Source organism: Pelmatolapia mariae, linkage group LG6, assembly GCF_036321145.2.
Source record: "Pelmatolapia mariae isolate MD_Pm_ZW linkage group LG6, Pm_UMD_F_2, whole genome shotgun sequence".
Classification (NCBI taxonomy): domain Eukaryota; kingdom Metazoa; phylum Chordata; class Actinopteri; order Cichliformes; family Cichlidae; genus Pelmatolapia; species Pelmatolapia mariae.
In genome coordinates this window covers 36,570,542-36,582,634 of record NC_086232.1, presented here as the reverse complement: position 1 = coordinate 36,582,634, position 12,093 = coordinate 36,570,542, and the positions used below count along the sequence as shown (strand labels likewise).

General features: G+C 39.9%; 2 protein-coding genes across 2 annotated transcripts; both read left to right on the top strand.

Moving 5' to 3' along the window:
- The first annotated feature begins 617 nt into the window (after window positions 1–617).
- On the top strand, window positions 618–5,457 carry LOC134628731 (pannexin-1-like). The gene is made up of 6 exons (XM_063475483.1): window positions 618–1,013; window positions 2,369–2,490; window positions 3,221–3,420; window positions 4,229–4,730; window positions 4,826–4,985; window positions 5,070–5,457. The coding sequence occupies exons 1-5, from the start codon at window positions 833–835 to the stop codon at window positions 4,973–4,975; spliced, it is 1,155 nt and encodes a 384-aa protein (XP_063331553.1). The 5' UTR covers window positions 618–832; the 3' UTR covers window positions 4,976–4,985; window positions 5,070–5,457.
- Window positions 5,458–6,849: 1,392 nt separating this feature from the next.
- Window positions 6,850–11,092, top strand: LOC134629465 (nuclear distribution protein nudE homolog 1-like). Its single transcript, XM_063476803.1, has 9 exons — window positions 6,850–6,985; window positions 7,368–7,458; window positions 7,588–7,741; window positions 8,176–8,324; window positions 8,430–8,566; window positions 9,133–9,309; window positions 9,396–9,481; window positions 9,573–9,727; window positions 10,985–11,092. The coding sequence occupies exons 2-9, from the start codon at window positions 7,373–7,375 to the stop codon at window positions 11,076–11,078; spliced, it is 1,038 nt and encodes a 345-aa protein (XP_063332873.1). The 5' UTR covers window positions 6,850–6,985; window positions 7,368–7,372; the 3' UTR covers window positions 11,079–11,092.
- The last annotated feature ends 1,001 nt before the right edge of the window (window positions 11,093–12,093 follow it).

The following is a 12,093-nucleotide window of genomic DNA, read 5'->3' as shown; positions in this document are numbered from 1 at the left end:
AGCACGTGCAGCTTTGTGATTTTGTTTGGTCAACATATATCAAAATTAATGCTGGAAATAACTTTTACTTCCATGGCATGCCTTTACTTCAAAATATAACACTGTGCAACAATATAATTGAGCTTAAAAGATTCAGTCACCCTGGACCAACCATTGCATGGTCATAGACTCAATGCAGTGTTCTAATGGTGGTATTACATTCTGAAAGGAAGCACTGTTGAATTAACGGTTGTTTTCATTTGGTAGGAAGTATCTTAATAATATTGTTATTGATAGTCTTACTTATCTTCTCATGGAAACCCTCAGCCTGACTATCGTGGGCCTTTCTGTGGAGTTTGCATGTTGTCTCTGTTCCTGCCAGAATTCTTTCCAGCTTTCTTCCAGAGTACGGTGATGTGGGTGTTAATTTAATTAATTATTCTTAGTTGGCATAGATACGGTGTGATGTGGAGTGAATGTCCTTATAAAAGCCCCACCTTTGCCCCCCCCCCCCCCCCCCCCCCCCCAAAGTTGTTTTGTTGTTGGTTTATTTTGTTTGTTCGTTTTTTAAAAAAGAAGCTTTGAGCAGGGGAGTATAACGGAACAATAGCGCTTCCTAGTGGCTGGCAGACCCCCCCCCCCCAGTTGATGTCTGGGGTAGGCAGGGAAACAGGTTCAACCATCAGCCCCGTTGTGAACGGACGTGGGTCCGTTATTTTTGTCCTTTTATACATACGTTATCCACCGTGAGAGCGACTCAACATCGTTGAAACACCAGAAGCTGTTTGCTTAATTGAAAAGAAACGGACTCTCCCATCAATTAGACGGCACCGGCTTTTTGTTCCCGTCTGACATGGCGATCGCACACGTAGCCACCGAGTACGTCTTTTCCGACTTTTTGTTAAAGGACCCGACAGAGACCAAGTACAAAGGCATCCGTCTCGAGTTGGCTGTGGACAAAATAGTCACGTTTCTGGCGGTGGGACTGCCTTTGTTCCTCATCTCGCTCGCCTTTGCTCAGGAGGTCTCAGTGGGTGAGTTAAATGTGTGAAGGGACAGTTTCATTATGTGGGAAAATGCAATCCCGGCAGGGAAACTTATTGTTCCTCAAATAAAATCAAACTGACATAGAGTGTAGGGTGAAGATGAGTGTTTTACTATACAGAAGGACAGAGGTGTGAATACAGAAGAAGGTGTGGTTTAAGTCTCCACCCTTCCGCTCCTTTCACTCCCAGACAGTGAGGCAAGCATCCTGCTGCCTCTGCAGCTGCTGGTGCTGATGATGATGATGGTGAAAACAGTGGCATGCTGACACACGTGTTCTTTTCATGGATGAGCTTGTTTCTGAATGCAAAGAGTGCGAGAAAAGACACAAACACATACGGCACAAGTTTGATCTGCATACCTCCCTCTGGAGTGTAAACAGAAATCTAGCTCCATCAGCAGTTTCACAAATCTACATAATCCCCTTCGGTCACAATGCTCATAGTCTCTTTGTATAGTTAGTCTGTCCAGTCCTGCAAGAAAGCTAAGATCATCAGACCAGATGGATCATTACTCTGCAAGCCTTGTGGGAACTACTGTTGTGTTTCTGAGGTTGAAATGCAAAGTGGTTAAAAATCTATTATTATTGTTCCCAATTAAAAACAGTGTGACAGTCACAAAAAAATAGCTGCAGGAAGGAAAGTGTTCTGAGCTATAGAAACACTGAGTTGCGAATTGGCTCATTTTTTAAGCAGAAATGGGATGCCATAGGATGGGTGTCAAACATCAGCATGCCACAGGGTCCCGTGTGGGAATTTGGGTGGCTTGGCTAAGTATGAAAATTGCAGAAAAGCAGTGAATTTACTTCTTAATTCCAGTTTCTTAGTTCCAAAGGTTAGTTACATAAATAATAAAATACCTTAACAAGTGCCTGAAAAGATGGGAGAGGTAAGTCCCAAACAACAAAAGAGTTAACGCATGGCAACAGGATCACAGACTGTATTTAAAAGAAGTCAGGACACCAAAATGAAGACTGTCATCTTACATTTTATTTTGTTTCATTTACAAAATTTCAAAAAATTTTGGCACTTTTGCTAAACATTAAAAGGTCATTGCTCTGATGCTGGAGCTCAAATAACTGATAGTTGGTGTGGTTGTATCTAATGAACAGAAAACACATGGAGGATGTTCTTGTCCATTGAGTATGAGGGGCATTTTTTTCTTAATTGTGCATACTTTGAATCCCTGCCACAACAGGGGATGGCATAATTATTGGCTCAAAGTATGCTGAAAGCAATTCAAAGCAACTGGACCATGAGTGCAGAAAAAAGAAGCCTGCATTTATTTTTCTGAAAAAACAAGCCGCCCATTAGCACTGATTCTTTGTTTTCCTCTGGGTCCTCAGGCACCCAGATCAGCTGCTTTCCTCCCACTAACTTTTCCTGGAGACAGGCTGGATACGTGGACTCTTTTTGTTGGGCAGCAGTGCAGCAGCAAGCAGACAGCTCGCCACTGTGGCTACACAAGGTACACACAGGATAACCAAACACAGACAGTAAATGCACTGGACACGTTTATAAAAAAGGTGCAATGTTATGTTAAAGTGCAGGAATTTGTATTGAAACATATACACACCTGTGCAATAAATCTTTTACACATATAGTATGTTCATTTATACCTGCACAATAAAACAAAATACTATGCTGAAATCTAATTATACTAGAAATCGAATTTATAACTAGTGCATTGCTGATTATATGTCAGTTTTAATTTAATGAAATGCTATTTTTTATCACTTGTTTTTTATCAGTTGTTAATGTTTTTTTTTATAATTTATTGGCAGATTAATACTTCTGTTAGTTAATTACCTCTTCATTTGTAAAACAGTCACATTAATTTTCATTTTGTAGGTCTTCGAATAGCTTTTTTAAATTAGATATTACATTAACCATAATGAAATAAGTCTCATATTCTCAACAGATGCTAGGCACATTACAAATTTATTTAAACAACTACTTAGTAGACACTGAAACGAACTACAACCTTGTATATACCCACATCATAATCTGGTGATGATCAAATTAAACATAATAATCAAGTTTTGCCAAACGAGTGCTTCCTAAAACATCTGCGAGGGCACCAAAGACTGGCAAAGACATTATTTACTTTATAATACTAAAAGAATAAACATTATAAATGAATATTAGCCAAAATAAAGCTACTAATACATTTTTCTTCCTTTCTGTGACTTCCACAGTTCTTCCCATACATCCTGCTCTTACTGGCCATCCTCATGTACATCCCCGCCTTGTTCTGGCGCTTCACAGCAGCTCCGCACCTCTCCTCTGACCTCAGCTTCATCATGGAGGAGCTAGACCGCTTTTATAATCGTGCCATCAGACTAGCCAAGAATTTAGCCTCTTTAGATAGCAAGGATGCACCCGAAGGCACACAGAGGTAAACACCTTGTTATCACCTACAGTCAATGTACTCACTCTTGTAGTTTTTGGCAAGTGATTAGACTGGGAGACTCCTTTTTTCAAAGTCTTCTGAAGGTATTTATTTAAAATGTTGGTCTACCACTTTTTTATTATAGTATGAGCTAGCTTGAACTTTGATGACAAACTACACATATGAGGCCATTAATTTACACACGCAGCCAGTTTGTAGAGATGTCATTTAGAATAGAAAAGAATAGAATAGCCACTTTATTGTTATTCAGAACATACAACTGTTAGTGCACACCAGAACGAAATTTCGGTGCATTTACTCGCCATCGGGCTTTACAATATAAATAATAAATAAATCCAAGTCTAAAGGTTTAAAAGAATCTCAGATATGTACAAGTAAAACTATAAGAGAAATGTACTATATTTGTATTCATGTAGAGAACATTTAGTCATCCTGCACTCACATTTTTAAAGCTGCTAAATGCTTCATTTATTGTATTGTTTCTAACTGGGTCTTCCTGCTATTTGGTGAAAGGTCATCAGCAGTACACAGGACATCTGAATTCTTTTCATTTTATATCTGCTGAAGCGTGATGGCATCTTTGGTGCCATCTTGTGGTAGTGTTAAAGAAGCAAAGCTGGCAGGGAGAAATGCTTGTCCTTCACTCCTGACATACAAAGTGGGGCATTTTTTGAATATTAGTGATCATTAAAAAACCCAAAATGTAGTTTAAAAACTATTTTCCACAAAGTGCTATGAAACTGAAGTCATTTTATCTCATGCTAATTGTTTATTTACCTTTTACCTGCTGCAGTGCTTTGGACCTGACTGAAGGCTGCTTTAAATACCCTTTAGTGGAGCAGTATTTAAAGACCAAGCGCTTCTCTCACAGACTTGTGGTCAAGTACCTGGCATGTCGGGGACTGACTCTGCTGATCCTCCTGCTTGCATGTATCTACCTTGGCTATTACATCCTGCTAGCTTCTCTCACGGATGAGTTTCCGTGTGACCTGCGGACAGGAGTGCTGAAGAATGACAGCATGGTGCCGTCTCCTGTTCAGTGTAAGCTTGTTGCAGTTGGTGTTTTCAGGCTTCTCAGCTATATCAACCTGGGAGTGTATGTGATTCTTGCTCCATTAGTGGTGTATGCTGCTCTTGGGCCAGCACGTCAAAGCTCCAGCTTCCTTCGGCCTTATGAGATGCTGCCAGGATTTGGTGCTCTGGGTCTGGTCACCCCCGTCTACAATGACCTCAGTATCTATCTGCTGTTTCTGCATGAGAACCTGAGCGCCCTTAAGTCCTTTAAGTGTCTGCAGGTGCGTCTCAACACTAAATCTGTGGGTGAAGCATGGGCACTTGTTTGTGTTGTTCCTTTCTTCTTAGGAAAATTAGAAAAATGTCTCTTCCACAGGTGCTTGAGTTGTTGCAAGAGGCTGATGATGAGGGGTTTGACACCATGTGTCTACTGCGATCTCTGGGGCAGGTGAAGACTGATGTTTTAGACAGTAAGAAGACGTGCTCTCACAAGGACAACAAAGAAACAGATAAGGCTGAAGAATAGTTACTCTCATGTAAGAATAAACTCTTGAGTGTTCTAATGAGAACCAAAATAAATGTGTTGTATTTAACATCATACTTATTTTGTCTTCGTCCAGTGCCTTGTTACTTCTGATGAGATGACCTGATGAGGATAAACCCTGCTCTGATGGAAGAGAAGCACTGAGATGATCTCCTTTGCACTTGTTTTTATTGGAGTTGTTGTAGCGTATTAACCTGCAAACCTGTAGTTTGACCAATTCACAGTTTACCTTACCTTCTTACTTTAATGCATGGAAATACTCCAGAGATAAGTGGAGCAGGTATCGCAATATTTTCTACATAGGATTTCCTAGTTTTTCTTTTTTTTGTACACATATCTTTGCTCAGGATCCAAATTGCCTTTAAATCAAAGTGAGCCATGTTCTTCGGCCAGCTGCTTCCTACCTTTTATTATAGAATGAGGGAAGCGTCTTACTACTTTGTTTTTATTAGTTTACATGTGTAATTATTGAAAATAAGCCACAATAAATTAAGACCGCTTGGTATTATAAAAACTGGAACTGTTGTTTGTGTTGTAAAGCATTTTTGTCTTCAAATGTGTAGTTATCAGCATTGGCATACTGTATATGATGTACTTTGGTTTGCACTCACTAAAATTAAAATATGACCTAAACTGTCCAAATTATTGCACTAAAGCTTTCATTTTACATGAAAGGTACATTTATATTTTTCCAAGTACTGTAATACTAATGGTATCACTGCCAGAATGACCATTTTGGATTATTTTCCTTTTATTTCTAACTTAATCAATACACACTCATGGCCACTTTAATAGGTACAACTTATTAGTAGCACGTTGGACGCCTTTTGCATTCAGAACTGCCTTAATTTATAATGACATAGATTCAACAGGGTATAGAGATTGTCATCCATACTGAAATCATAGCATAAATCAGTGATATTGAAGGTAGGCTGTGGTGTTTTATCAATGTCAAACTGGTACTAAGGGGACCAAAATGTGGCAGCAAAATATCTTCCACACCATTACACCACCAGCAGTGTGAACCATTACAATGCAGGATGGAGCCATGCTTTCATGCTGTTCATGACAAATTCTGACCCTACCATCTGAATGTCTGAATGCAGAAAATGAGACTCATCAGAACTTTTTTCCAAACTGATGTCCAGTTATGATCAGCCTGTGTGAGTAGTAGCCTCAGTTTCCTGTTGTAAGCTGACAAGTGAGGCACTCACTGTGATTTTATACTGTTGTAGCCTGTCTGCTTCAAGGCTGGACATGCTGTACATTCAGAGATGCTCTTCTGCATACATTGGTTGGAACAAGTGGTAATTTGAGTTATTTCCTATTAGTTTAAAGTAGTATAGGCACTCTGCAAACCCTAGAGATAGTTGTTTGGAGAAATCACAGTAGATCAGCCATTTCTGAAATATAGTTGTTGTTGTTGTTGTTTTTTAACACAAAGCATCAGTGGAGCCACTACCATTGTATGTTTTCCATACATAAATGATGATTGAATGAAAGCTCAAGAACATTTTATGCTTTATCATGTATTAAGAAAAAAGTGCTTCAATTCCATTTCTCTTTCCCTGTCAGACAGTCGGTGTAGTAATACTGAAACAAAAAACAAACAAACAAAAAAAAGAAAATCTAAATCTAAATGTGAGGGCTATACACTAATTTCTTTTATTATAAATGCAGCGTATGAAAGATCATAAACGCCTTACAAAGCAGAAACAACGGACTGTGCTTGAGGCTCCGCCTTCCCGGCCTACAGGTCTGCTAAATCATATGATTGGTTAATCTTTAAAAACGTCATCTGTGTTGCCCAATGAGCTTCAAGAACTCAAGGTTCGTATTTATTTGGTTGGCGAGACGATCGACGTGGTAACGTAACGAAGGATTAGTTTGTGCAATTCTCAATACGTATACTCAATAAATCCGGAAAAATATCATCACATCGAAGTACATTCCCTTAGCTGTAGCATGCTTTAATCGCTCCTTCATATGCAGGTGAGTGTGTTTAGTTCCGTTTAGAGCAGCTTTAGGATCACATATCCAACTAGATCGGTTAGCTGCCTATATTAGCTTAAGTTAGCTAAAAACTTAGCCGGGGCATGTGCATTCTCTGACATTGCATTTAGATTTAAAAGTTGCCGTTTCATTTTTTTTACTATTCTACAAATAAACTTTAAAACTATTTATTTGGTTTTCCCTTTTTTGGCATCAGTATGTGAAGAAAATTGTTCGGCGGAGGTAATTTGTGTTAGCTAATAAAGTTAGCACTCGCTAACGGTTTTGTAATGATGTGTCCCCAAGTGAGACAAGCACGTAATTTAAAAAAGGAGAAAGCTATAATTTGATTTAATCCTCCCTCCATCCTTACTCGGAGCAGCAGACATGGTAGAGCCGACAACACGCAAGTTTGCATCCCTAGAAGAGGAGCTGGGCTTCTGGAAGGAGCAAGCAGAGAGATACGAGCAAAGGTACTAAAAAAGGGCACATAATCGGAGGATTTACTTTTAGTAAATTACTTTCTGGTAGTTATTGTTATATAATCCTTAACATGTGCTGAGCTGATATTTTGGAGGTGTTGTACATTGCTCTGTCACCAGGGCTGAGGAGGCTCAAGAGGAGCTGCAGGAATTCCAGCAGATGAGTCGGGACTATGAGGCTGAGCTTGAGACAGAGCTGAAGCAATGTGAGGGTCGAAACAAAGAGCTGCTGCAGGATAATCACCGGCTTCGCGTAGAACTGGAAAACATAAAGGTAGACAACCTTGATTTTAAGTAGGCTGTGGCCCCTTAATAGAGGGACACAAGCACTGATGCTCCACTTAGTGACATTGAGGATTTGGAACAGACACACCCCACACAAGCAGCTTTTAGCCTACTAACATTCAGCTTGTTATTGCTACTGCCACTAGGAAAATTGCTGCCTGGGTATAAAGCAGCTGACTGCTATTTTAGTCAGTGGTCCATGGGGAAATGGGCATAGTGGAGAAAGTAAATGCAGTTTTGTGTTCAAAAAATGCTCAAATGTGGGGAGAGGGAACTTTTTAAAGGGTTTGTTGTCTCAAAGTTTAATAAAATATTCAGCTTTTCTTATTAAAATATGAACGGCAGCTGTGTTGATTAATTTGCCATGACCTTGCCAAGCTGACACTGTCAGTTTCAGTTTATTTGTTCTTGTGCTTTTTGTAGGAGAAATTTGAAGTCCAGCATTCTGATGCTTTGAGGCACATATCAACACTTGAGGAAGAGCTGGGAGAGACCAGAGCAGTTAGAGATCATCTGCAGAAGTATATCAGAGAGTTAGAGCAATCCAATGATGACCTGGAGAGAACCAAAAGGTCAGTGCTTAAAAGTTGGTACATGTTCACACAGGCAGGCAGTGCCTGTTAGACTTGCCAGTATATACACAATATTGCATAATATGTCCTCTCTGCTTGTCTCAGGGCTACCATCATGTCTCTGGAGGACTTTGAGCAGCGGATGAACCAGGTCATTGAGAGAAACGCCTTTCTTGAAAGTGAGCTGGATGAGAAAGAGAACCTGCTTGAGTCTGTTCAGAGGCTCAAGGACGAAGCTAGAGGTACACACACAATCATCCACTCAAAGCAGCTTCTCAGGTTCACAAGAACTGCTGATTTCTCTTATCACTGACTCAGTGAATTTTGATAGTTTGATTAATTCAGCAGTTCCTGTTTTTATTTATGTCCTGTTCTTCCCGTTTATTCTACATCTGACTGTTAATATATAATAATTTTATAGGATATGTTTAACTAATAACCTAGGTAAAATTATTTAATGGGTTTTATAAGTGTTTATGAGTCTGTGCTTAACCGGTCTTCACAGACAGCTATAGGCATATATTTTAGTGTTATATGGTGTGGAAATTCACTTGGTGAATCTTTCTAAAGTGTGGAACGCTATCACAGTTAATATATTGTATGTGCTTTTAATGTGCTGTGAGAAACTGAACCGGCAGTTGGTCGTCAGGTTTCATTGTGCAACCAGCGTCACCTTTACTTTTGTTTTTGATCATGTTTGCCTTCTCCATATGCCAGCTTTTTCCACAAATATAAATTACTTCTGAAAAACTATAATAGGTGGTTGGTTAGAAGATGGTTTAAATTCTGTTACTTCTGTTTGCGGCAGACCTTCGCCAGGAGCTGGCTGTACGACAGAAGGAGAGAAGGCCATCCAGCAGCCTGGGCAAAGACACAGATCGTCCTGATATGATGTTACCCTCAGCTGGAAATCCTTCCATCCCCGTCACACCCTCCAAACCTATTAGTTCATATGTCACAACCCCAGCTTCCAACATCCGGAGAGGTAATATAAAACTCTGACTATCTTAATAAGTACCTCTTTACTAAAATACCATGTGTTTATCAGCTTATGTGTGGTTGTTGTTTTAGGTGATAGTCTAACAGGAACCCCGCTTACTACATCGGCTAGAATATCTGCACTCAACATCGTTGGGGAGCTACTCAGAAAAGTTGGAGTAAGAAAGTTAATACTTACACTGAAAGTGCTATGTTGGTTTGTATGTCTTTATTATTGATTTGTGTATTTATTTATTTTAATCCTGCCAGAATTTGGAGTCCAAGTTGGCATCTTGTCGAGACTTTGTGTACGACACATCCGTCAACAGACCGGCACTTACAGTTGGTCCTGGCAGTCCTTCGGGTTTAGATGCAGGTCCTGAGCTCCAGGCGGTGGGCCTGAACCCTCCTCCTCAGTATGACAGGTGAGGGAATGTGTCATCATGAGTTTACAGTAGAATTTCTGTTTTCTGTTTTGAGTAGTACACTTCTAGCTATCTGCATACTTTATGATTGGCCTTCTTATGGATCCAGATTGCACCTTGTTACTTCTCTGTTTGCCTAATTTCCAGCTCTTAAAGTTGCTGTTTGGTATTTTGGAGTTTTATTATTCTATTTTTGTTGATTGTCCCTGGAAAACAGTTTAGTAGCTTATTGCATGCTAACAGAATTTAATAAAACTTAATGGCTATTTGAATATTTCAGAATCTGCATGATACTTTAATTTTACTTCCTTAAATTAGGTACCTTTTATCTTTACCACTTTGCCAACTGGTAGTGATAACTGGTGATAATGGTCTTTGTAGCTAAACAATGAGGTAATGTGTAATTGAATGTTGGCATATATAGGTCTCTACACCAGTTATAACCTGTATAGACTATGCATAGAGTCTTTACCTTCTCCTAGGAGAAATTATTCAAGCTGTTTTATGATCTGAGCAGTTACTGTCATATTTCATGCCTACATATGGAACAAAATTGCCGGGTTTGCATCAGAAGTTGAGGGGGTGAGCTCTGCCTGTCCAGCTACCCATCGCAAAACCTGGAAACTATTCTAACGGTTGTTTTTCCACGTCTATCAATATATACTGAGGTGTCAAAACACCAGCACAGGGGTGCCGTCAAATGTCATCTTTATGGGGAACAGAGTTAAAAATGGATGTGGGCTCTGGGCCTGAAAAGCCAGATGAAGTTGGCCTAAACCCAAGCAGTGACATGTGTAATGTCATGATGTAATGGCCAGCAGGGGGCGTCTCCGGGGGTTGTAAAATGAACTCCGTAAAAGGTCGATAGGAGAATGATGCTCCCCTCTTTACTTTTATGACATGAGTAAAAATGTTCTTGATGACTTTATAAAGTCATTCATTAATTTGAAGTCTTACTGAACAAACATGATGTTTATTTTGTACATTCTGGCTCCATTCAAGATGAAATGAATGATAAAGCAGGATATGCTTTAGGGTCTGGCTGCCTAACTTTGTTTAATAAGTCGCTAACTCACAAGCGTTGTTATGGGTCTCTCAGTCAGAACCACCCTGTGCTTGATAAACACAACAAACAAAAAACAAGATGGCAACAGTCCAAATGCAAAGCCTTGAGGCTTTTGACTGTAACTACATTTGAAAAAAGATTGTGAATCTGAATGTACAGCTTTAGCTCATGAGTTGAACTTTGTTTTTCAGTTTGGTGAAACGGTTAGAGTTTGGACCAGCTCCTCCAAGAGGGATCTCCCATGGTGCCCAGTCTCCACAGGGAGGGGTCAAGATACTGCTATGAGAGGGGAGGGGAAAAAACCCTCCCTTTCTCTCTCCCTCCTGACCTTCCTCCTACGATGCCCCTGGACTTTGAGCTGAGCTGTCTTCCTTGTCTCCGTACGTCCTGCTGATTGTCCTTGTCCAAGGCTCCACCCATTAACGCACGGACTTCTGCTCTCTCAGGCTTGTACCACACCATATCACAGGAGGCAGCACTACATCCTGTGGACCCTACCATTCGCAGCATATCTTCCACTATATCTCTAATGCTGTGATGGGTAACTTCTTAAAAAAACAACAAAAAAAACCCAACTCATGATGGACCTTCTGTGTTTTCTGTGGTTGGATCAAGCACAGCAGGGCTTTTTAAACATTTCTGCTCCTACATCACTAATGTAGTGCACTAGCCTATTAATCATTATCCATGTAAGGAACAGTTTTAATAATTAAAGGCACTGGAAAGTGACCCTGGTATAGGGACCAAGAATCTGGAGTATTGTTTATGGAAAAGTTGAGCAAATATTGTGTTTGTGACCAAGTCAAAACCAAAGCTGTGATAAATGGGAAAACTGAAAATAACAAAAGCAATAGGTTTGTTTTTCTTTGAGATATATATGAAAAACATGGTTGAGCTTTGTCATTGGCCTTCTCTGTGTTTATCATTTCCCATCATATACTGAACAAAAGAGATTGATATTTTTGGTTTAAAAATCTTTCAGACTGGGTGAATGAATGAGCTGACAATGAATTACTTCCTGCCATGAATTGGTGTTAGTATTTCAGCCAGCGCTGCCTTCATCACTGCTGTTACTTCTTCAGTTTGTGGACTCTTGCTTTGCTGCAGTGCCACGGCTGACCCAGTTGTTAAAATACTGAAACAGATCATCGTCTCTGTCAGATTTTCATGGAGAGGGGTGCCACTTGACTTCATAGTGGTTAAAGTAATAGCATTTAGTATACCCCCCGACCCCATTTCATTATCATTCGGGTCCTTCCTATTACCTCCCTCCAACCATTTCACACACCAACTATTTTCT